General features: G+C 36.8%; 2 protein-coding genes across 2 annotated transcripts; both read right to left on the bottom strand.

The window, feature by feature from the left end:
• Nucleotides 1-12,828: 12,828 nt before the first annotated feature.
• On the bottom strand, nucleotides 12,829-13,797 carry LOC308346785 (olfactory receptor 11H6-like; the record flags this gene model as incomplete). The annotated part of the gene is made up of 1 exon (XM_080809827.1): nucleotides 12,829-13,797. One exon carries the CDS (start codon nucleotides 13,795-13,797, stop codon nucleotides 12,829-12,831), a length of 969 nt encoding a protein of 322 aa, XP_080665953.1.
• An 11,048-nt stretch (nucleotides 13,798-24,845) lies between these two features.
• On the bottom strand, nucleotides 24,846-25,854 carry LOC308346776 (olfactory receptor 11H6-like; the record flags this gene model as incomplete). Its single annotated transcript, XM_080809818.1, is given in 2 exon segments — nucleotides 24,846-25,826; nucleotides 25,828-25,854. Coding segments are annotated over 2 exon segments (1,008 nt in total).
• Between the last annotated feature and the right edge of the window lie 794 nt (nucleotides 25,855-26,648).

The raw sequence follows: 26,648 nt of genomic DNA on the forward strand, positions 1-26,648 counted from the left end.
CAATTCAAGTCTCCACACCTCCTACCTTCCAAAAGTGTGGTCACTTTTCTTCTTATAGGCCTGCAGGACGTTTGTCTCTGACCTCCAATTGATTTTTTCTCTCTGACCGCAGAATGATTTGATAACTCTCTAGCTGTGTTTGAGGGTGGGAGACAAGCTTAGAGTCTCCCACCTCACCAGCATAACTCCTCCTCCCCATCCAAAATAATTGAAAATATTTAAATAAAAAGTTTAAAAAGTTTAAAAAAAAGTTTAAAAAAATAAAAAAAGTTTTTAAAAAAGTTTAAAATAAAGTTTAAAAAATAAAAAGTTTAAAATAAAAAGTTTAAAAAAAAAGATATGCATCCACACAAAAACTTGTACAAGAGATTTCATGGCAGCATTATTCATAATACCCAAAAAGTGAAACAACTGACCCATGGATAAGTAAAATGTTGTGGCATGTCCATACAATGGAGTATTGTTTGGTAATAAAAGGTAATGAAGTACTGATCCATGTACAATATGGATGAGTCTTGAAAATATTTTACTACTTTTGAAAATATCACACTAATCTTGAAAATATTATACTAAGTTAAAGAAGCCAGTCAAAAAGACAGAGAGTAGATTAGTGATTGTCAGAAGATAGAGGAAGAGGGGAACGGAGAGTAGCTGCTGGAGGGTACAGGGTTTCATTGTGTGCTGACAAAAATGTTCTAAAATTAGTGATAATGGTTGCACAGCTCTGAATATCCTAAAACCACTGAATTGTGCACTTCAAAAAGGTATTTTTTTGGTACATGAATTATATTTTGATAAAGCTTTTATGAAAAATAAAAAGGTCAGAAAACTATAAAAAATAAGTTGTCAATTATTGTTGAAATTAAGTGTCTTGATCAAACAAGCGGCTGATGAACTTTCCTGTTATGGCAGCAATGATGACCATAAGAACTGTGGTTTGGGTGGCTTTCTCTGAGTGTACTGGAGCATTGGTAGAAAGGAAATGACAAGGTCAGATCTTTAAAATCTTAGTTCAAGTCATGGTCAGTGAAGTGGAGAGCTTCCATGACAGCCATTATCTTATTTCTGTTAGCCACAGTGCTGATCTTGCTGTAAATTAGATGTCAAATTTCACTGTGTCAATTTCAGGATTATAAAATTGAGTTCAAAGTATTACTAGTCTCTTGCAAGTAAGTTAGGATGTTGGTTGGCAGTAATACCACCAGTCTGGACTAAAACAGAGACAATTCAAATTTAAAAGAGACTTCTGTGCCTCCACACTTTGATGAGTGGGAAACAGGCTAAGAAAGCTACTCTAGTACAAACCCAGATCATTTCTAATGGCAACAGAAAATGACTCAGAGGGTGGAGCCTGGAGCCAACAGCCATAGAGAAAAATTCCTAAAAAGCAAACCTGAGGGGCACCTGAGTGGCACAGGCAGATAAGATTCTCACTGTTGGTTCCAGTTCAGGTTGTGATCTCAGGATTGTGAGATCAAACCCCACCGTAGGCTATGTGCTCAATGCAGAGTCTGCTTGGAGTTTCTCTCTCCCTCTCCCTCTGCCCATCTGCATGCATGCTCTCTCTCTCTCTCTGTGTGTGTGTGTGTCTCTCTCTCTCAAATGAATAAATAAATCTTTAAAAAATAAAAAGCAAACCTGAGAATTAAATCAATGAACATTCCTTTCCCTGCTCTGTTATCAGCTGCAGCTGATATAAGAGATAAAGACTGGGTGGCTTAAACAATAGAAATGTATTTTCTCATAGTTCTAGAGTCTAGCAGCTCAAGAGCAAGGTGTTGGCAAGTTTGCTCTCTCCTGAGGACTCTCTCCTTGGCTGCTTTCTCACTGTGTCTCCACATGGTCTTTTCTCTGTGTGTATACATTCTTGGTGTCTCTTCCTCTTCCATTGAATTCACCTCATTTAACCTTAATTACATTATTATAGGCCACATTTCAAATATAGTCACATTGGAGGTGAGGGCTTCAACATATAAGTCTTGGGGAATGCATTCAGTTTTTAACACCTTGGAAAAGAAGGAATTGGTGCCATGTTCTCATGTGGATTTCAGAATTACTATGGCTAATGGACTTCCTTTTGTCTTCTGATTCCATTTTTTACATTTTGAAACAATCACAAAGTTATAGAAAACTTGAGAGTACAGTACAAAAGGCTTTTCCGCCCCTAAACCATCATCCCCAAATACTTTAATGTGCCTTTCTAAGAAATAAGAGTATTCTCCCATGTGACCCAATACAATCATCAACTCAAGAAATTAGCATGGATTCATCACTACCATTTAATCTTCAGAACTTCATTATAGTTTTGTCAATATGTGTGTGTGTGTTTGTGTGTGCGTGTGCGTGTCTGTGTGTATGCAAAAATAACCCAGTTCAAGTGATCAAAAACCTCCCAAAAAACAAGAGCCCAGGACCTGACGGATTCTCTGGGGAATTCTACCAAACTTTCAAAGAAGAAATAACACCTATTCTCCTGAAGCTGTTTCAAAAAATTGAAGCAGAAGGAAAACTTCCAGACTCTTTTTATGAAGCCAGCATTACCCTGATCCCCAAACCAGGCAAAGACCACACCAAAAAGGAGAATTTCAGACCAATATCCCTGATGAATATGGATGCTAAGATTCTCAACAAGATCCTAGCAAACAGGATCCAACAGCACATTGAAAAGATTATCCACCATGACCAGGTAGGATTCATCCCTGGGTTACAAGGATGGTTCAACATTCACAAATCAATCAGGATCCAACAGCACATTGAAAAGATTATCCACCATGACCAGGTAGGATTCATCCCTGGGTTACAAGGATGGTTCAACATTCACAAATCAATCAATGTGATAGAACAAATCAATAAGAGAAGAGAGAAGAACCACATGGTCCTCTCAATAGATGCAGAAAAAGCATTTGACAAAATCCAGCATCCATTCCTGATTAAAACGCTTCAAGGTATAGGGATAGAGGGAACATTCCTGAACTTCATCAAATCTATTTATTTATTTTTTTTAATTTCTTTTCAGTGTTCCAGAATTCATTGTTTGTGCACCGCACCCGGTGCTCCATGCAATACGTGTCCCTCCACAATGCCCACCGCCGGGCTCACCCGGCCTCCCGCCCCTTTCCCCTCCAAATCCCTCAGTTAATTCCTCAGAGTTCACAGTCTCTCATGGTTCGTCTCCCCCTCCGATTTCTCCCAACTCCCTTCTCCAATAAAAAATTTTAATTTAACAGAAAATTAAAAAAAAAAAACCTTTGTGAAACTGAAATGGCCAGTTAGTTATCTGATGAAGAGACATTCAATTTCAGTAGGAAAGCAAACAAATAAGCAAACAAAAAATAATAAATAAATAAAATCACAACAAAATACTGATATCACTAAAATTTAAAAGGCTGACAAAGCTAAGGGTTTTGATGGAAATAAAGGACATGAAACAACAACAACAACAACAAATAACCCAGTTCAGAATTATTCAGTGCATTTAGTTGTAGTGTCATTTGGGCTCTTTGGGAAGTAGTAGATACCTCTAACAGAGTTAGAGGTATATGAGGTTTACTGAAGGAACATCTGTGAAAAATAAAGGGGAGAGGCAGGAGGCACAGCCAGGGAAAGCTTTTAAACTGAGATGCTAGAATAGACACCTAAGAAAGGAAGAGGGAAGGAAGGAGGAGGATTGGTGAAGAGGAACCTCAGACTGTGAAGCAGCTCTGAGAAAGTCTTAGCTAGTTCTGTGGGGGAAATGTGGCTCAAAGATTTCCTTCATTGGCTCAGGCCTGGCACCTTCACCCCGTCTTTAGCTGGGGACCACCTGTGGGAAGAACATGGCCTTTGTTTAAATGCTGCGGTGAGGGGCACCTGGGTAGTTCATTCAGTTAAGCATCTGCCTTCAGCTCAGGTCATGATCTCAGGGTCTTGGGATTGAGCCCCACTTCCAACTCTGTGGTAAGTGGGGAGTCTTTTTGTCCCTCTGCCCCTCCCCACACTCATGCTCTCTCACTCTCAAATAAATTAAAAAAAAAAAAAGCTGTGGTGAATCATAAGTGTACTAATGCTGGAGACTATCAGCTTTCTACTTTCCTCATAGCAGATCAGTATTTTTTTTTTTCTTGGAGATCTGTATGGCATACCTTCATGGTGGCCACATTTGTCATGTGTCTTTAGTTTCTCTTCCGTAGGGCTAGGTTCTTGGATCTTTTCCTGAATGTTTGTGAACATTTAATAGGCCAGTTATTTTGTACAGTGTTCTTCAATCAGGGTTTGTTTTATATACTTCAGGATTAAATTCTGGTTAGATATCTTTGACAGAAATAGATACCACTTTCATCTATTGCATTCTGTCATCCCATTTATAGTAATTTTTACTTTGATTAAAGTGTTGTCTGCCAGCCCACTCTGCTCACTGTAAAGTAAGTCTATCTGTTTTTTATTAGTAAGCAGATTGTGAGTAGGTACTTTGAAACTTAGTAAATACCTCATAATACTTTCAGTTTTTTCATTTATTTATTTGTAAGCATTCACAGTTCCCTATTTCATTGAATAGTTATAAATCTGTTGCCAAGTTGCCTCTGATTTATTTGACAAGAACTCATTCAAGTCCTTTTGGTAGGCACATGCAAATCTTTAAATACTTCCTTGCTTTTTGGTGCAGAGAAGATGCTCCAAGCTCATCTTGTGCTTTCTGTTTCCTAGCTCTGGAATCAGCTATTTTCTCAAAGAGTCCTGGATCCTTTTAATGGAACACAGTAGGTATGCTCATTGACGTTTGCACATCACTGTGCTACGAACTCTCAGTGGCAGATTTATTTCTGTATTTATCCATGTATATTGAAAACCATGAATTTATACTGGTACTTTCAATTCCGACTAACACTACAGGGTTCATTCTAGTTTTTATTCTTTCTGTATTTGTTGTACCTTTTCTGACAGTGAGTAGTCTAATTTATTATACTTGATTTATTAATGTACGTGATAATCCCTCTGTATACCATTGTATCTCTCTGTCCAGTCTACCGAACACTTTTCTAACTTTATCACTTCCTAAAATTGCATGCCCAGTTACCCCATCCCTCTCCACTCTCTTCAACCCACTTGGACCTTGACACTCCTGGATTATGCAGGTTTATTCTCTACCATGAACACCCACTATACTCTGCTAGACCAGGTGGCTTTACAGATGGATTATTCATAAAGGTAGGGAGAAAAAGAAGAAAGGAATTCCTTTCTTTTAAACAGGAGTGGATATTGCGGTTATCTTGTCAGATCACTGTACCCAGGAACTTCATGCATTATTTTAAATGACAAGATTCTGGACTAATGTCTGCCACCATAATGAAGTGAGCCTTTTGGGGGAGAAGTTGAATATATTTTACATGTGGGAGGGATGTACTTGGTCAAGATCAGAGAGTGGACGGTATGGTTGATCATGTTTCCAAATATGTCCCAAAGAATATAACTATCTTAAATCCTCTTTAGAAAGTGACCTTGCCATTTACCTATCAAGAGGTGGTATCTTCTCCTCCCTTTATATGTAAACTGGTCTTTTGAGCTATATTGATCAGTAGAATACAAGGGAAATGATGCTGTGTAGCTTCTGCTCTTGCCTCTTGGAACTTCTGGGGGGCAGAACCAAGAAGCTCTAGTTTACAGAATCAGCTGAGCTTCCAGCCAACAACCAGCACCAACTAGCAGCTATTTAAGTGATCTTTTTAGGCAATTCCAGGTGTAATCACGTCTCCAGATAGCTACAGCCTGTGCCAACACTGTGTGGAGGAAGGAATTTCAAGCGGAGTTCAGTAAATGCGGTTTTATAAGAGATAATACATAGTTTGGGTTGTTCTAAATCACTAAATTTTGGTATAATTATGCAGTCACATATAATTAAAACAGACTGGGATGCTAAACTTGAATAGTGACATCTGAGTGGACTTAGATGAGACTGAGAATCTTCAATTTGATGTTTATTTATCTGCTTCTCTCTATATATATTTAGAATTTATAGTAGAATATTTATACTATACTAAGCTGTATAAGAGTGTTTCAGGTTCAGCTTAGCTCACCACTGTATCTCTAATGCATAAGAAATATCCTAATACATGGCAGGTGCCCAACAAAGTACACGTTGAAAATGAATAAGTGAATAAATGAAGATATTTTCACCAATACTCGATATTTGAGACAAAACAAAAATATTATAAATGTAAATTGGGAAACCTCTTATTACCTTCATTTATTTTCCAAATTCTGACTTCTTAGGCATTCATATTCAGGAACTTGTCTCTTCTGACATTTTAGGTAGTCATGATTAGATATTTGCTACTTGAATTATAATCTATAGACCAGTAGCAGCAGTATCACCTGGGAACCTCTCAGAAATGTTCATCTTATGCCCCATTCTCTACCTACTGAGCAGAATCTGTATTTTAAAAAGATAAAGAGGTGATTGTTATGCATATTTCTTTGTGGTTTCAAGTTTTAATCTAAATTCCAATTAGTTAACATATAGTATATTGGTTTTAGGAATAGAACTTAGTGATTCATCACTTAAAAATCCAGTGTTCATCACAAGCACCCTCCTTCATACCCATCACCCATCTAGCCCCCCCCCCATCCCTCCAACAACCCAGTTTGTTCTTTATAGTTAAGCATCTGTTGGGGTACCTGAGTGGTTCAGTCAGTTAAATGGCTGCTTTTGGCTCAGGTCATGATCCCAGGGTGCTGGGATCAAGCCCCACATTGGGCTCCCTGCTCCGTGGGGAGCCTGCTTCTCCCTCTCCTCCTTCTGCTTGTGCTTATGCTCTCTCTCTCTCTCTCTCTGTGTGTTTGTGTGTGTGTGTAAATAACCTACAGTCTGTAAAAATATAATACAGTACAATCTACAAAGATGACTTCATGCAGAATGGTTAACGAATAGCCATCACAGATTCATCTCCGTCTTCCACCACCCACTTTCGATGTCTCTCATCTTTGATGAGCAGATAGTCTAAGTTGTTTGCCTATTGGGATCACTTAGATCTTTGTCTCAGAATTCCTAAGCTTTGGTTGTTTTGGCTTGTTTTGCCCTTGCCTGTCTGCATATGTTGCATTTTCTTGTTCAGTGATGTAACTGGGCCTGGAAGCACCAAAAGAAACCCCAGTTAATTCTCTCAATTCCCAACACACTCCCCCCATCCCTATTTTGAAGCAGAATAGATTACACTGACTGGTGTAGTGAATCCTTTCTCTATTGGTCCACCAAGAAAAGAGTTCCAAGTAGAAGCAGTCATAGCTTCAGGTTTAATGGGACCCATTCTTGGTCCCCTCATAGAAGCTTCTTCGTCTCCCATCCTGGTAATCCATGATTTATTTGTCAGGACTTAAGTTTGTAGAGGCAGCAAGAACAAATTCTGCAAGTGAATCACTGGAAATTATGGGGAGTCAAACTAACTTCTACATTTTTGTTCTTAGACTGTTATAATTTTACTTGCTGAGGGTGAAGCCCTTTTTATTGGCACTGCTTAAATATGTTTAGTACTTTTTGTAGGACAGAGTCCCAAATTCAATGTATAACCACAAACTGATATCTTTGTTTATCCCAGGATTCTCAAATGGAGACAGTTCCCCCCGCCTATCAGGGGATATTTGACACTATCCAGACACATTGTTGGTTGTCACACCTGTCATACCAGTAGGTAAAAGGTGTGTGTGGGTCAGGGACACTGCTCTGCATTGCAAAGGACAGCTCCCCATAGCAAAGAATTATTTAGCCTGTAATGTCAGTAGTGCTTAGGTTGAGGAACCCTGGTTATTTATTTATTTTTATTTTTAAATTTTATTTAATTTATTTTATTTATATATTTTATTTTATTATTTTATTTATTTTATTTTATTTTTTATTATTTTATTTTTTTAATTTTTAAAAAAAGTTGTGATGAATGCTGGGTGTTACGCACAACTAATGAATCATTGAACAGTACATCAAAAACTAATGACATGCTATATGGTAGTTAACTGAACATAAAAAATTTAATATTGGATAAAATAAACTGAACTTAATAAAAAAAAGATTTTATTTATTTATTGGTCAGAGAAAAAGAGCACAAGCAGGGACAATTGCAGGCAGAGGGAGAAGCAGTCTCCCTGCTGAGCAAGGAGCCTGATGAAGGACTTGATCCCAGGACCTTGAGATCATGACGTGAGCCAAAGACAGCCACTCAGCTGGGTTATCCTTTAATATTGCATTCCTGTATTCAATCAAGTAACTGCTTCCATATGGTGCAGTATCTGGTAGGACCTGTGAATTTCATGATCGTGTGCCTGTTTTACTTTGTGGAGTGATAATATTATGCAGTGACCCATATTAGTAAATCAGTTATTGCATTAGCATAAGGATGGTGCAGACAGGTTCTTCGGAAAGGAAATCAAACCCACATCCAGGAAAAAAAATCCATCATAGAAAGGACAAATAATGAAAATAATTTGAATGTAATCAATTTGTTACCTTTTGCGGCTTAGTTTCCTTAAAGGATGGTGCCATATTGAGGATTCAGCATGGTCCCTGACTGAGGCTGCATCCTCACTAGCTCAGTGGCTTTACTAGCCTTAGTAAGAGAAGGTCCATATTTTGTGGCTTATGTATAGCTGCTATTCCTACCACTCACTTTATGGGCACCTTGTGTAAGCACTGAGGTGAAAGACATCAGAGCTGCCTGACATTTCCTGGATTACTCGTTCTTTTTACCTGGTTGTTGAATGCCTCCACTGTGGAGGACCCTCTCTGATGGGCATTGATTTGAGGCACAAAGATTTGCATACTTCTTGCTCATTCTCATAGGCCTAGTCATATGCTGCCTTTTCAAACTTCCTTGACCCTGATTTTCCTATCTCTTTCCTTCTGGGTCCCTGAACAAGCCGTGAAACTCTTTGCTATAATCACTAGTCATGCATAAACTCATCTTGTGTAGCAGGCTGTTTCTCCTACGATATAAAAGTGGACAATTAAGTGTATTTCTTTCAGCATTTTGCTTTATGAGAATTTGCTCCACCCCTAATGTAGCCATAGTACATTTTTTCCTTGAAGAAGTATATATTCAAACAATCCATTTGTGAACCAAGCCTAGGTTCTTTTGCTTCTTTGTTAGCTGGTTTATGAAAGCTCACTTCACTTCCACCATGAAATCATAGGTATGAACTAAGGAAGAGATGTTGTTACAGTTAAAATGGTCTGTATCTTAAGGAAATTCTTCTTAATGTACCAAATAATTTGCAGTTCTATCTAGTGGCAGCAAAATTAATATGGGTGAGAAAAATTTGATTAATAATTAACTTGAAGACAACTAAAAATATAGGCACTGTACACTTTCATAAAAATCAACACAATATTTTATTAAGAATCACTAATTTGGAGTATTTGTGGCTCAGTCAGTTAGGCGTCTGACTGTAGATTTCCTCTGAAGTCATGATCTTGGGTCATGGGATCAAGCCCTGGTCAGGCTCCACACTCAACAAGGAGTCTGCTTGAGATTCTCTCTCTCCTTCTCCTTCTGCCCCTTCCTCCACCACCCCCACCGTGCTCACTCTCTCTCAAATAAATACATCTTTAAAAAAGAAGATTCACTCACTCTTAATACTTACGTAATTAAGAAAGATGAGTCCATTGGTGTGGACATTCCTTAAACTCCACAGATGAAAATCAGTGTTAAAATTATTAGTACTTCAAACCTGTCATTGAAGTTGGTTTGGGCAAAGTTACAAATGGTTTATATTTTCTTCCAACATAAAGTAGTTTTCAGGCAGTTCAGCTATTTAATTTTTTTCTTATCAGCTATTTAATTTGTTTCTTACGTGAAGTAGAATAAAGACAGCTACTTTTCCAGAACTCAGAAATCCCGCCTTTCAAGCTCAACAAATATTCTCAATCCAGGTTCTTTATGAAGTGAAATCCAACTGCTGTTTTACATCACTTTTGGAGCAAATGACTTCCTGAAGTCTACGAATTTAGATTTTATAAATTATGTTTAATATTATATAATAATTTTTCTTAATCGTATTTTGGAGAGTTATGTTTTTAAAAAAGTGGCAACAGAATAAAATGAAAATCATAATTAAAGCAACAATGTTAATTAAATATTATATAGAAATACTTGTTTTTAAATATTTATTTTTCTTTTAAATTCCAGTATTATGATGAACACTTGAGTAATGTATACTATTGTTGAATCACTATATTGTATACCTGAAACTAATATAACACTGTATATTAACTATATTGGAATTAAAAAAAAACTTAGGGAAACCTGGGTGGCTTTGGTTAAGCATCTGGCTTTAGGTCAGGTCATGATCTCAGGGTCCTGGGATCTAGTCCTTCATTGTGCTCCCAGCTCAGTGGGGAATTTGCTTCTCCCTCTTCCACTGCCCCTCCCTCCTGCTCCTGCTCTCTCTCTCTCTCTCAAATAAATAAATAAAATCTTAAAAACAAAATAAAATTAAAAACAATTAAAAATAAAATTGACTAACGGTACAGAGCAGAAATACGGAAGTTGTGTTAACCTTTAAAGTGAACATAAGGAGGGGGCGCCTGGGTGGCTCAGTGGGTTAAAGCCTCTGCCTTCGGCTCAGGTCATGATCCCAGGGTCCTGGGATGGAGCCCCGCATCGTATTTTCTGCTCAGCGGGGAGCCTGCTTCCTCCACTCTCTCTGCCTGCTTCACTCCCTACTTGTGATCTCTGTCAAATAAATAAAATCTTAAAAAAAAAAAGTGAACATAAGGAATAACACGGAGGACATCAGGAGAAGGAAAGGAAAGGAAAAGTGAAGTGGGGGAAATCAGAGGGGGAAATGAACCATGAGAAACTGTGGACTCTGAGAAACAACTTGAGGGTTTTAGAGGGGAGGGGAATGAGGGGATGGGTGACCCTGGTGGTGGGTATTAAGGAGCGCACGTACTGCATAGAGCACTGGGTATTATACATAAACAGTGAATCATGGAACACTACATCAAAAACTAATGATGTATTGTATGGTGACTAACATAACACAATAAAAATTTTAAAAAAAGTGAAAATAGAGATACTTACATAAATTCAAAAGGCTAAACAGGAAAATATTGATGGGTCAATATCATATTGGTTTATCTTTGTAATATGTCATAAAAACTCACTAAGAAAGGTCCCTAGTTAAATATACTGAAAAAGAAATTTGAGCATAGTTAACATAAAGTGTTATAGTAGTTTCAGGTATCTAGTATAGTGATTCAACAGTTCTATACATGACTCAGTACATGATACTATACATGACTCAGTACATGATAATGTGTTATCATTATCATTATCATGTACACATCAGTACATGATAAATGTACTCTTAATCCCCTTCACCTATTTTACACATCTCCTCACTTACTTGTCCTTTGGCAACCACCAGTTCTCTATATTTAAGAATCTTTTCGTTGTCGATGTTATTTTTCTTTGTTCATTTGTTTTGTTTCTTAAATTTCACCTGTGAGTGAAATAATATGGTATTTGTCTTTCTCTGACTGACTTATTTTAGTTAACATTATACTCTCTAGATCCATCCATGTTGTTGCAAACAGCAAGATTTCATTCTTTTTTTTTTTTTTTTTGGTAACTGAGCAATATTCCATTGTGTATATGTATACCACATCCTTTTATCCATTCACCTATGGATGGACACTTGGATTGCTTCCATATCTTGGCTCTTGTAAATAATGCTGCAGTGAACCTAGGGGTGCATATATCATTTCCAATTAGAGATTTCATTTTCTTTGGGTAAATACCTAGTATTGGAATTACTGGATCATATGGTAATTCTATCTTTAATTTTTTGAGAACCTCCATACTATTTTCAGCAGTGTCTGTGCCAGTTTGTATTCCCAGCAATAGTGCATGAGTGTTTCTTTTTCTCATATCCTTGCCCAAACTCGTTTCTTTTGTTTTTGATTTTAGCCATTCTGACAAGTGTGAAGCTTGTCAAAATAGTTTTAAGGATCCTTATGCTATTAAATAAGTCACACAGTGCTAACATTAAAACCACAGATGGTACCAGAAGCTATTGTTTACCTGGATTTATCCCAAGGTGAATTATGCCCTGAGTAATGTCCTAGACCTTGTGTTTAGCTATTATTTACCTATATTCTAGGTAGATAATACACTTTAAATTCCTAATCCTTGTCTTGTATACTCTGAAAAATCATTACTATCCAGTTAAGGCTATTAGTCTGTTTCCTTAGTATATGTGCTGCCAAAGTGAGCAGTAGTCTGTTTCCTTAAAGACATATGTTGCACTCTGACAAGGTAGACTTCCTTCAAATTTGAATCTTCTTTATCAGTCAGTATGTCTCAGTGGAGAATTACTGGCATACGGCGTTAATGCCCAAAATGATCTATGATCTCTATTACATGTTTGCCAGTTGCTTCAATTTAGAAATGTAAAATAGACTTCTGTCTTCTTTTTAGAGATTGAATTACAAATAGAGAGACTAAGGGGCTTAGATACTAAAATTTCACTTACTTGATATTAACTTCAAAACAAAATTGAATCCATTGCTGAAACGTATTCTTAAATAAAACTACTGCATCTTGTGGTGAGTGGTATTTGAAATAATAATGGGTCTTCATTGTGTAAACCTGGCAATTCACATACCTATACCCCTGGGGCTAATAATACATTATATGTTTATAAAAAAATTAAAAAATTAAAAAAAGGGTCTTTATTATAGTATTTTCTTAATAAAACTTAATGAATTTAAAAGTAAAAAAAAACTTAATGAATTTGTAGACAAATATATTACTCAGTTTTATTAAGGTAAGTTGCACTTGAGAGATGGAATTCAACTATCGCTTAGATTTTATGAGTACCGTGTTCAGTCTTAAAGATTCTCCTCAGAGCAATCTTCATCTCCTTGTTCCTGAGGCTATATATTAGAGGATTGCAGAAGGGTGTTATCACAGAATAAAATAAGGTTATAATTTTCTGCACTTGCACTGGGTGTCGTGATCCAGGACTAACATACATCACCATGATGGAGCCATAAAACAGGGTGACAACTGCCAAATGAGAGGCACATGTGGAGAAAGCCTTATGTTTGCTTGCTGCTGAAGGCATCTGTAGCACAGCCACAATCACCAGAGCATAGGAGCAAAGAATAAAGAGAAAGGTGCCAATCATGAAAACAGCATTGAAAGTAGAGTAAATGAACTGGGTGGTGGTGTCTTCAGAACAGGACAGCAATATCAGTGGGACAGGATCACACACAAAATGGTTGATGATATTTGGGCCACAGTAAGGCAACTGTGAAATGAGAACAACTGGGGTTGGGAAGGGGATGAACCCACCTGACCACCCAAAAATTGCAAGGCCAGTATACAGCTGTTTAGTCATGATGCATGGGTAATATAGAGGACGGCAGATAGCAAGGTACCTGTCAAAGGCCATGATGCAAAGGAAGAAGCCCTCATCACACCCAAACGAGAAGAAGAAGTAGAACTGTGTGAAACAGCTCACAAAGGAGATAGACTTGCTTGTGGACAGGAAATTGGCCAACATATTAGGGACGGTCGTGGTGACATAACATATTTCCAGGAGAGAGAAATTCCCCAAGAAGATGTACATGGGGGTGTGAAGACGCCGGTCCCACCGCACAGCACAGACAATGGCTGCATTCCCCATCAGAGTCAGGGTGTAGACTACTGAGAAGAGCGCAAAGTAGAGGAGCTGCATTTCTGGGCTTGAAGGGAAGCCCATGAGGATGAAGTGGCTGACGGAGTTGGTGGTTTCCGTACTGGACACATTCATTGGTCTGGAAGACATGGGAGATGACTTGATTATTGCACCTTAATGGGGTATGCTGATTCTTCCTAAAAACACGAATTTCTCTATCTTTTATTTGAAAAAGTAGTAAACAGACTTTTGTTTAAACAACAAAACTGTGGCTTTCATGACTTAGCCCATGAGCATATATTATTTTAAAAAGTCACAATAATAGAAAAGAAGGAAAACATGAATTGGAGACAAATTTTTCCCTTCCTAAGAAGGCTAGACTAGATGCTAGCAATTCACACTTTGTGATTCTGATAGATTACTTGTTTTCTACTCTTTTACCTATTTACCTGCACTATCAATACTACATTTCTGTTCATTTGAAGTTCTTTCAACAATCTATGAGTACTTGATTTTTTAAGATTAATAACTGACTTAATAATTAAAAAAACTAAATCAAGACACTTTAAGAATCTATCTAAATGTAATACAATGATAGTACATAAACAGACACTCATTTTCACTTTCAATTCCCCCAGGTTACTCATGGTGTTTTAAAGTGACAATAAAAAATACCTCTATCATTCTGGGATTTATGTTTTTTTTTTAATGCCACTTTATGGATTCATATCAATGTTTTGTATAAAAAATGCTTCCTTTCCTTTTTAGACAACTGAATGCACTGTACACTATGAGAAAAAGTCCTATACCTTTGCCTCCAAATTGCTCTGGCTATTTTAATAGACTTCCATGTGCATATGTGAACTAGAAATGCCCATTATGGCAATTGACCTGAGGGAAAGCAGCTAGTCTGAGTCACTGTGACCATGTTCATTGTGCCTATACTTGTACAGTACAACCCATGGTCAAGGTAGCTGCAAGAAAAATGGTAAAATAGGTTTTAAGTTTTTGTGAAGATTTCCGTAGTCAGTTTTTTTCCTCCACTGCCCTTTTCCACATGTTTCTTTTTCTCTTTTAGATAGACCTTTGGTATCATTTTACATTTCACTAAGTGCCATCTAGGCCTTTCTTATCTGGGCAAATCTGAAACAAGGAGCTTCTTCCATCTCTCTCTGGCTACTTCCATTCCATGTAGTTGTTATTAAATTGAAACTCAGGGGGTGCCTGGGTGGCTCAGTGGGTTAGGCCTCTGCCTTTGGCTTGGGTCATGGTACCGGGGTCCTGAGATCAAGCCCCACATCGGGCTCTCTGCTCGGTGGGGAGCCTGCTTCTCCCTCTCTCTCTGCCTGCCTCTCTGCCTACATGTGCCTACTTGTGATTTCTCTCTAAAAAAAGAAAAAAAAATACATAGAAACTTAGTTCTGTTTCCTCTGACCTTTTATATGAAGTGAAATATTTTCATTCAGAATATTAAGCTTCTTCATTGTGTTAAGTGGTCTTTTGAGCGCTAGAGAAGCACCTGTGAATATGACAGATCTTGCACTATGGAGCTTATAATCAGAGATTAACAAACTTTTAATACATTTTTGCTGAATTTTTGTTTTCCACTCCTGGAAGTATTTTTGCATTGTATCAGGAACATTTAATAAATCAAAGAAGCCTTTTCAAAGTGGAAGTCCAAGACTTTGAGTCAGAGAAGCCCTGGGCCAATTTATATAAAAGTTAGACCACATAGATGGCTAACCCTTTTATTTGACCTTTGAGACAGAGTTTAGATTGGAAGGACTACTATAGATTCTCATTGCCCTGAGGTTGTGCATATGGTTGTAGAAGCTCGGTCAGCCTAATCCTTGGGTCTTTGGGTTTTCTGAAAACAGTTCATTAATGTTTTTAAAGAAAGAATTTGCTCATTCACACAGGGCTTTTGAGAAATCATGTCCCCTAATACCTTTTTAAAAGAAGTATTTTGAAGTGTAGTTGACATACAATGTTATATTAACTTCAGGTGTACAATATAGTGATTTAACGCTTTTATACATATTGCAATCCTCACCTTGCTAAGTGTAGTTACCATTTGTTACCAAATATGTTATTAAAATATTATTATATTTCCTATGTTGTACTTTTTAATATTCCACTGTATTGTCCTTTTGTCTTTAGACATTTTTGTGGTCCTCTTTACTCAGGACCCAATGTCAGCATTTTCAGTTAAATTGTTTTATTTACAGAAAGGTCATTGACATAGGATTTATTTCAAATCATTATTGATACTTACTCTTCTTGTTTTAGAATATTTCCTGGGGATAGTAATTGTCCAATGCCAGAGTTTAGGGTACAACTTATATGTACAACAAAAATAACAGTAAAATGCAACATGCTGAAAACTTTGTACTTCAAAAAGAATCCATATTAAACCAGGGATCATTAGTGTAATGGAACTGAAAAGTAATATATGGGCTTGGGAGAGAAGATATCTTTGGAAAGAGAGATTTGCCATATTTACCCACCAAGCAATAAAAATCTTCAAAATACATCCTCTTCCAGCAAACTGTCAGTTAACATACATCTTCACTAGAAATCCTAAGCCGTTTGTATGTATTTTTTATTAATCTTTTAGAGTGATATATAAACTAAGTGAAAAATATTCTCCAGAATACAGGGAAACAAGGAAATTAGTATTTTGGGGCTTTATTTATTTGTCAGCATTTCATTCTAATGAAATATTTTCATTTTTTTCAAAGATAAGAAAACACTTTCTATAGAATTATTTTCACAAGAAATTCAAGCACATGTGGCTCACATGTTATACAGTTTCTACTTACTCCTTGTGTGAATGCTGAGAAGAGGGTGAGAGACCAGACGTAAAATATTACTTCATAGAACAACAGGCATGTAAAGGAGTTCCAAGAAATTGGATGATCCAGTTTGTAATCTCTCATGGATTTCAAAGAGTGAACTGTACAAGGTATTTTTTCTCTAGTTTCAAAGCACATTTTTATGGTCAAAATGAAAGCCCAAATGAAGGTGTTATATATGTATTTTTTTTTTTTTTTTTGGCCTCATGACCTCTTGGGATTTGAGATTTATCCTCTTGAGGATTTGATAGTATTTTTTCAAAAGAGATAATTTTTGAATTTTCTATTCTTATATCCACAGGGAATAGTGAATCTATAGAAGTTGAGTCTATCTTTCCTTTCTTCTCTAGTAGCCATGTATTGTTGAAGGCTTTTGGGGAATAATTAAGTCATGATAGCTACAACTGGGAGCTCTATCGTTGGGTTCCCTTTATCTATTTTGAAGAAGAAGAAATCATTCTTTGACCATCAAATATCTGTACTTGGGGTAGTTTGTCACAGATATCTGAGGTACATTTTATGTATAGCAGAAAGAATCGGCAGCTTAAACTTTTGGGAACAAGGGGTAGAATGGTGATTGTCAGGGACCAGGGGATGAAGGAAATGGGGTGATGTTGGTCAAAGGGTACAAAATTCCAGCTATAAGATATATATAACAGATATATATATCTTATAGCTTATATATCTATATATAGTATATCTATATATAATATAGATATATAAGTTCTAATGCACGGTGTGGTGATTATAGTTAACAACTATGTGTTATATACTTGAAAGTCACTAAGGAAGTAGATTTTGAATGTTCTCACCACCAAAAGAAAAAAAAAGGTAATTATGTGAAGTTAGGTGATAGAGGTGTTAACTAACTGTATTGTGGTAATCATTTCACAATATACACATGTATCAAATCATCATGTTATAATGTTATCACCTTAAACTTATATAATATTATATGTCAATTATATCTTAGGCTGGAAATAATAATTGGCAGCTCAAGAAATTTAATTGGCATTCTGTTATTTCACAAATATTTATTGAATACTTGCCATATGCTGATCAATATTTAAGATCCCAGGGATATTGTATGAAACAACCCTAGGACTTCTGTCTTCACAGTACATATTTTCTTTTGGAGGTAAGCAGAAAATAAGTAACATAAATAAGATAATTATAAAGTATTATTAGGAAATATTATAGATAAAAAATAAAGTAGGGAGTGGGGAGGGAATACTAGAATGGGGAGATTTCATGATTTTAGGGTGGTAAGGAAATCCTCATAGAGAAGGTAACATTTATCATTTTTTACCTTTTAAAAGATTTATTTATTTATTTATTTATTTGAGAGAGAGAGAGAGAGAGAGAGTATGAGGCAGGGAGGGATAGAGGGAGAAGCAGACTCCCTGCTCAGCAAGGAACCTGACACAGGACTCAATCCCAGGAGCCTGAGATCATGACCTAGGCTGAAGGCAGGTGTTTAACCAACTGAGCACCCAGGCATCCTGAGAAGGTAACATTTAAACAGTGTCTTGAAGTGAGAGAACAAATTCTATGGCTATCTGGTGATATTGCATTTCTGGCAAAAAGGATAGTCAATCACAAGAACCAGAGGCAGAAGAAAGGGTAATATGTTGGGGAAAGAGCACAAGGGCCAGCCAGCATGGCAGTGGGGAAAGGGGCAGGACAAGATGGTAGAAATAGAACAAGGTGATGTATCTATGGGCTATTGTAAAGACTTCAGCTTTCACTGTTTAGAAAGGATCAGTGGAGGTGTTTGGCAGAGGCTTGAAGCTTTTTTTTTTTTTTTTTTTTTTTTTAATTTTAAAACTTGGTCTGGGTTGAAGCTTTTTTTTTTTTTAAATTTTAAAACTTCGTACCTAAAAATATGCGTATTGTAATTGTACAGCTCTCTGAATTACTAAAAACCCGCACATTCACTTAACCACCACCTGAGCAAAAGAACATTGCCTCACATCTCAGAAGCCTCATTGTCACCTTTCCTGATACTACTTTCTCCACAGTAACTTCTATCTCTACCATCAATTTGCCTCTTTGGGGATTTGGGATTTTCTCTCTTTATTTTATTTTTTTAAAGATTTTATTTATTTATTTGTCAGAGAGAGTGAGCACAGGCAGACAGAGAGGCAGGCAGAGGCAGAGGGAGAAGCAGGCTCCCCGCTGAGCAAGGAGCCTGATGTGGGACTCGATCCCAGGACCCTGGGATCATGACCTGAGCCGAAGGCAGCCGCTTAACCAACTGAGCCACCCAGGCATCCCTGGGATTTTCTCTCTTGATGATTTAACAGTATTTGTTCAAAAGAGGAGATAATTTTCAAAATTTTACTTACCTGTAATCAAACACCATGTTTTTAATTTGTTTTTGAAATGTGCATAAATGAAATCATGCAGCATCTATTTTGTGTCTGGAATCCTTAACTCATAATTAAATTTGTGAGATTTATCTGTAATGTTTCATCTAACTGTCATTCATTTAATTTTATTGCTATATATTATTCCTTTATATGATTATAACCACATTTCTACCTTATTGTTGTTGGGACATTCAGTTTGGGGGTAGTATGAGTAATGCTGCAATGAATAGTATTCTACATATCTCTTGGTGTATGCTTACAAGAATTTATGTTGTGTATATATATGAAATTTCTGGATTCCAGGAAATGCATATATTCAGCTATAACAGATAATGTCAAAGAGTATTCAAAAAATGGTTGCACAAATGTATATTCTCATGGGTAGTATGTGCTCATCCTCATTATTCTGTGTTTTTTGTTTTGTTTTGTTTTTGTTAGTCCTTGATTATGTCAGTTTTTTGAAAAAAACATTTAGGCAAACACATCCCATGTTATGTTTGGATATAGTCTTTTTTAAATAATAACTTTTCAAGAGTCTTGCCTACTTTAAACTATCGGGAATTTTTTTTTACTTTAAAGGCTTAAAAATATGTTCTGAAAACAAGCCTTTAATCAGTTAGATGTATTCCAAATATTTTCTCCCATTTAACTGGCTTATTTTCCAGTCTCATAATTTCTCTTTAATAAACAGAAGTTCATTTTTTTTTTAAATTTGAATTCCAGTGTAGTTAACAAAGTGTTTATATTCATTTTGGTTGTACAACATAGTGATTCAACAGTTGCATGTATTACTCATCAAGAGTTCTCATCACGAGAAGTGCACTCTTTTTTTTTTTTTTAAAGATTTTATTTATTTATGACAGACAGAGATCACAAGTAGGCAGAGAGGCAGGCAGAGAGAGGAGGTGAAGCAGGCTCCCCGCTGAGCAGAGACCTGATGCGGGGCTCAATCCCAGGATCCTCGGATCATGACCTGAGCCAAAGGCAGAGGCTTTAACCCACTGAGCCACCCAGGCACCCCAAGAGAAGTGCACTCTTTAATCACCATCACCTATTTGGTCCATCGTTCCACCCACCTCCTTTCTGGTAGCCATCTGTTTTTCTCTATAGTTAAGAATCTGGCTTTTGATTTGTCTCTCCTTCTCCCCAACTTTGTTTTGTTTCTTAAATTCCACATATGAGTGGAATCATATGGTATTTGTCTTTCTCTGACTGTCTTACTAATGAACAGAAGTTCTTACTTTTAATGCATCTAATTTATTAATCAAGTTTCTTTATAGCTAATTCTTTTTGCTTATTTTAAAGTTATGAAAGTATTCTACTTTTTTTTAGAAGTGTTAATATCTTACTTTCAAATTTAAAATCTGCAATTATCCTAGTCATAATTTCATTGTATGGAGTGACATATATAGGTTAGACTTCATTTTTCCACTTGAAAGTCCATTGACCTAGACATTTTTTTTTATATATATATCACTTCACATCTTCTTTATCCATTCCATTCTTTGTATATTCCATTCTTTATCCATTCCACAGCTATTGTGGAAATTGCTGCTATAAACATTGAGGTGCAGGTGCCCCTTCAGAACAATACAATTTGTATCTTTGGGGTATATACTTGGTAGTGCAATCATCTCTCTTTTTATACCTATTGTACCAGCAGTACATTTTCTTAATTTTTATAGCTTTATAATAAGTTTTGATATCTAGTGAGAAAAGTCCTCCAAATTTATTTCTCTTCAAATTCTTTTTGGTAGTCTTTGCCCATTGCCTTTTCACATAAATTTAGGATCCTCTTGTCAATTTGCACAGAAATTATTGCTGAAATTCTGATTGAAATTGCTCTGAATGGGAAGATTTACTGTCACCTACACAATTACTCTTACAATCCGTGGACTTGGCATATCTTCCTGTTAACTCATGTCTTCTTGAATTTCTTTGAATAAAGTTTTATAGTTTTTTATATAGAAGGCTTGCTATATATATATATATATATATATATATATATATATATATAATTTTTCTTCCTACTGAGCCCTTCTCCCATTGTTTCTCACTGTTATAATTTAGAGAGACAGGGTTGGGGGAAAAATTGTAATATGGAAATCTGTAGCCAATTGCAAGGATGTTTGTGAAGTTTGTGGACAGGCTTGTTGACCTCATTCCAAACTTGGCAGTTTGAATTCAATTTCTTACCACCTCCCCCTTTATTGCAGTTGGGGATCCCTTTACTAGATGAAGCAGTAAAATCAGAGCAGTGGGCAGGTCTAGGCTTCTTTAAGGCTGTCTTGATATACAAAATCCCTAGAGTTTCTGGATCCTTTAGTTTCCTTCTTCTGGTTCCTCTCTATTTGCCCTTACTCTGCTTTTCCTCCAGTTTTATTGAGAAATAATTGACATACATAACTATAAGTTTAAGGTGTGCAGCATGGTGGTTTGATTTACATGTGTTGTGAAATGATTACCACAATAGATTTAGTTAACCTCCATCATCCCATATAGATACAATGAAAAGAAAATTTCTTTTCTCTTTCATGAAAGTGAGAAATTTCTCTTTGAGATGACAACTCTTAGAACCTATTCTCTTAACAACTTTAAGTCTCTAAGGTCTGTATTTTGCACTTCTTTTTTTTCCCCAAACCTGGGATCAATACTTAGCACATAGGAGACACTCATTTGGAAGATGAGTATATCAAAAAATGAATAAATGAGTGAAGGAATGTTTCAAAGCAGGGGAAGAAAAATGTGGGAAAGAGAAAACACATCATAGTACAATATCCAAATAATAGATACTGACAATTTAGTTTTAGCACCATTGAGTGTGTTTGGGATGGGGAAATAATGTACATTTGTCAGTAGTAAGCCCATGGCCTGGGGGAGTTCCTGTAAGAATAATGTGAACAGAATTTTGTTTCCAGGGTGGGATGTGGTTTCAGGATTGATAAAACCATTCGTTTGAACCTAAGATCTTAAAAACAGTCTAAGGCACGTTGCGTTGGGGGATGAAATTCAAGAGGAAATTCAGAAAATTTCCTGGGTATATTGATAGAGAGGCCCGAAGGGATATGTAGAAAACTAAAGACAGAACTATTGAAGAAATTAAGCTTGTCAGAGTACACAGATCAGGTCATTTTCCCACACACAGGGCAGATAATTAGAACCCTGGGAAGGAGGGGTGCCTGGGTGGCTCAGTTGGTTAAGCATGTGCCTTTGGCTCAGGTCATGATCTCAGGGCCCCAGGATCAAGCCCAGTGTCAGGCTTCCTGCTCAGTGGTGGGTCTGCTTCTCCCTCTCCCTCTGCCTTTCCATGCTGCTCATGCTCTGTTTCCCTCTCTCTTTCTCTCTCTAAAATAAATAAATAAAATCTTAAAAAAAAAAAAAGAACACTGGGAAAGAAATTGTTTTAGGGAGACAACTTTGAAGGCCTGAGACTTACTTGCATAAATCTCTCCCAAAATATCTCTTTTTGTGCACTCTTATCCTGAATGAAGCACCTTTAATAGCTTTTGCACTTATATAAAGATTTTCTTTTTATCATTTTAAGTTGCATACCATGTAGGACATTTGCTCTTTGTTTGGTTACTAGGCATATACACTGTGCTAGAAAATTATATACAATTAAAATCACTATTTCAGAAAATCTAAGAAAAAATTGTCAAATATGATAAAATATAGAAAAATTATTAATGGCACTATGAGTCCCTCTAAATCAAATTGTTATTAATCTTCGTTGCATTTTCCCATTCCTAACTTATTTCTAATCATACTATAGTAATTTTTTGCCTGTCTTTATAAAAAGTTTTAAAAATTGGTTTATTTTTATTTTATTAAAGTATAGTTGACACACTGTGTTACATTAGTTTCAGGTGTGTAACATAGTGATTCAGTGACTCTATACATTATGATGTGCTTACCACAAGTGTACCTACCATCAGTTACCATACAACGCTATTGCAATTCTATTGGCTTTATTCTCTATGATGTTACTTTTATCCTTGTGACTTATTCATTCCATAATTGGAAGCCTGTATCTCCCACTTCCCTTTATCCATTTTGCATGTCCACTTACTGCTTTTTCCTTTGGTAAGTGGAATTACTGGATCTTTGGTATTTCTATTTTTAAATTTTTTGAGGAACCTCCATACTCTTTTCCACAGTGGCTGTATTAATTACATTTCCTACCAATGGTGCACAAGGGTTCTTTTTTCCCCCTCGTCTTTGCCAACACTTGTTATTTCTTGTCTATTTGATTTTTACATCACTGTGACAGATGTGAGGTGACATATCTCATCATAGTTTTGATTTTCGTTACCCTGATGATGAGTGATGGTGACATCTTTTCACGTATCTTTTGGCCATTTATATGTCTTCTTTGGAAAAATATCTATTCAGGTCCTCTGCCCATTTTTAAAATCAGATTGGTTGTTTGTGTATATTGAATTCTTTAAGTTCTTTATGTATTTTGGATATTAACCCCTTACTGGATATATCATTCAAAAATATCTTCTCTCATTCACTAGGTTGCCCTTTCCCCTTGCTGATGGCTTCCTTTGCTGTGTGTAAGTTTTTTATGTTGGTATAGGCCCTGTACTTTATTTTTGCCTTTGTTTCTCTTGCCTGTGGGGGACCTATCTAGAAGATACGTTGCTAAGGCTGACATCAAAGAAATTACTGCTATGTTTTCTTCTAGGAGTTTTATGGCTTCAGGTCTCACATTTACGTCTTTAATCCATCTCGAGTATTTTTGTGTATGGTGTAAGAAAGTAGTCCAGTTTCATTCTTTTGCATGTGGCTGTCCAGTTTTCCCAACTCGACTTGTTGAAGAGTAGCCATAGTGTCTTCTTTCTTTTTTTTTTAAATACTATCCTATTTCCATCCTCAGACTCATACACACTATCATTGCTGCATGGTTAGTATTAATTCTAATACTAAAAAGGAGAAAAACCCTTTAAAATCACAAAGCACTTAAAATATGAATCATTAAAAAAATTAAAAATATGAATCATTATTTTTCATTAAGTTTTTTCCAAGTAATCTTGTTTCCAGGTCTCATCTCTGTTTCAGTACATTTATTCTTTTGTATTGAGTGGTACTGGGGGTAGTACGATAAGGAATACGATAAGTTATAACAACCCAAAAAGTAAACAATTGGGGAAAAAAACCCTATTTTCACAAAATCCTATTTAAGAATTACATTTGCTAAGGACAAACTTTTTGGCAAGCCCGGTTTGAGGAACAATTGAAAATCACAAAGGGCTACATGTGGAAAATAATTATTCTGAATAAGAAAGAGAAAGATATTCTGGTTGTTCTGGTAGGTGGTGGGAAGAGGATGAGGAAAGAAGAGAAAGAGGCAGACCAGGTATAATATGAACGATTGACTGGGTGTTCAGCACAGTGGCCTTTCCTGTAACTCTCCCAAACCCCAACCTCTAGTCAGGCTAATAAACCCACACAAAACTGGATTTTCTTTGTTTCTGGATAAAATGTTGAAGGGGTGAGTCTCACATGCAGATTGATGTAATCAAAACAAGACACAAGGTAGATTCAGGAGTGGGAGAGAAGAAGCACACATGAACATGTTTGTATGATATGTAGGGAGATAGCAGTGGGTACTTTAAACAGGTGATCACTGAGAAACTGGGGACCAGAGACAAATTTACCTATGTCTGCAAAAGATAGAAGCTGATCAGGCAATATCTGGGTTATATATGGTTTTTCTGCAGAGGTCTGAGAATGTTTCACGTTTTCCTGTTTGCATACAAGACACACAGGGGTATTAATACAATAAAGTCTAGTACAAATAATTTATGCAAGTTCTTGTAAGATCTCATTTGCTATTTGCCTCATTGATATGCATTTCTAAAAATATTCCAGGGAATATGGGAGACATATTTGCCTCTCAAATTTGCTTAAGACCATTAACCTCCTGTAATTTTATATCACTATATGTCCTATACATATATGGATTCTAGTTCTTGAGAGGCTGTCTTTGACCAAATCTCATAATCTGAAACAGTTTTCTCAGAGCCTTCTTCATCTCCTTATTCCGGAGGCTGTAGATCAAGGGATTGAAAAATGGAGTCATCACAGAATAAAATAAAGTCACAATTTTCTGGATCCCTGCTGGATTTCCTGCTGTTGGGCTCACATACATCACCATGATAGAGCCATAGAATAGGGACACCACAGCAAGATGGGAGCCACAGGTGGAGAAGGCCTTATGCCGACCTTCTGCTGAGGAGAGCCTCAGCACAGATCTGATCACCAGAGTATAGGAGCTGGTAATGAAGAGGAAGGTGGAAAAAATGAGGACTGAGTTAAAGATGGCACAGATGATCTCAGTAGCAGGAGCTGGCACACAGGACAGCTTCATAAGGGGCCCTGGGTCACATAAAAAATGATCGATTGTATTGGGACCACAAAAAGGAAGGTGGGAGATGAGGTAAACTGGGAGGAGAAAACAGGAGAAACCACACATCCAGCACCCAGCTCCTATTCTGATGCAGCGCTGAACAGTCATGACAGTGGGATAGTGTAGGGGCCTGCAGATAGCAAGGTACCTGTCAAAGGCCATAGCAGACAAGAAGAAGGTCTCAGTGGTACCCATGGAGAAGAAGAAGTAGAATTGGAGGAAGCAGCCATAGAAGGAGATGGTGCTGGTCTCAGAGAGCAAGTTGGCTAGCATATTGGGGACAGTAGAAGTGACATACCAGATCTCCAGGAAGGAAAAATTGGCCAGCAGGATGTACATGGGGGTGTGGAGATGGTTGTCCCACCGCACTGCAGAGATAATGCACAGGTTTCCAGTTAGTGTCAGGACATAGATTGCAAAGAAGAATGAGAAGAGGAGGATCTGAATCTCCCAGGAACAAGGGAATCCAAGAAGAATGAATTCACTCACAGGTTCAGAGTGGTTATTTTCAACTGGGTTTTTCATTTTTTTTTCTCTTCAAACTGCAATAGTAAGACATCACCATGTTACAAATGATTACATCTTAAGATGTTCTTCAATTTTCTTTACGATTCAATTGACAGCACAGTTTTAGATTACTTAAAGATATTTAGCGCTCTTTGCCCAGTGATATTGGGAGGAAATAAGGAACTTGGGGCTGTGGGTCCTTGTTACAGCTTTACCATCATGATTACCATGCTCATCATGGGCCATTAAACCCCTGCCTTTTTATGTGTCCTCAGCACTACATAAAATTAAGATAGATGCTTCTTGTCATTCAGAGGCTTTCAACCAAGTTCAGAAACATCAACTTAGAGTCAACCATTGCTAACAGTGTGGCCACTTGTGACATTTGTGTGACCTCTTATTTTTAAGGATCTCCTGAAATCACACAATTTGCAATGTTACTTTCTCTCAGTGTTTAGTTATAGGCACAATTCTTCAAATTATTCTTTATTTTTAGCTTTGTTCCTTTTACAGTTAAAAATTTGTTGCTGAAGAGGAGTAAGCTTCTTGTTCTGTCACGTTGAATAAACATTTTAAATAAAATTGGTATGAATGAATGAGGTTTATTTTTTTATTTTTTATTTTTTTAAAGACTTTATTTATTTATTTGAGGGAGAGCAAAAGTGAGAGAGATCACAGAGGGAGAGGGAGAAGCAGACTCGCCACTGAGCGGAGAATCTGATGCAAGGCTCGATCTCAGGAGCCTGGGATCATGACCTGAGCCAAAGGCAGACACTTAACTGAGCCATCCAGGTGTCCTTAAACGAATGAGGTTTAGACTAAACACTAACGATCTCTTTTAACTGAGATTTA

The sequence above is a fragment of the Martes martes genome (genome assembly GCF_963455335.1).
Source record: "Martes martes genome assembly, chromosome: 7".
Taxonomy (NCBI): domain Eukaryota; kingdom Metazoa; phylum Chordata; class Mammalia; order Carnivora; family Mustelidae; genus Martes; species Martes martes.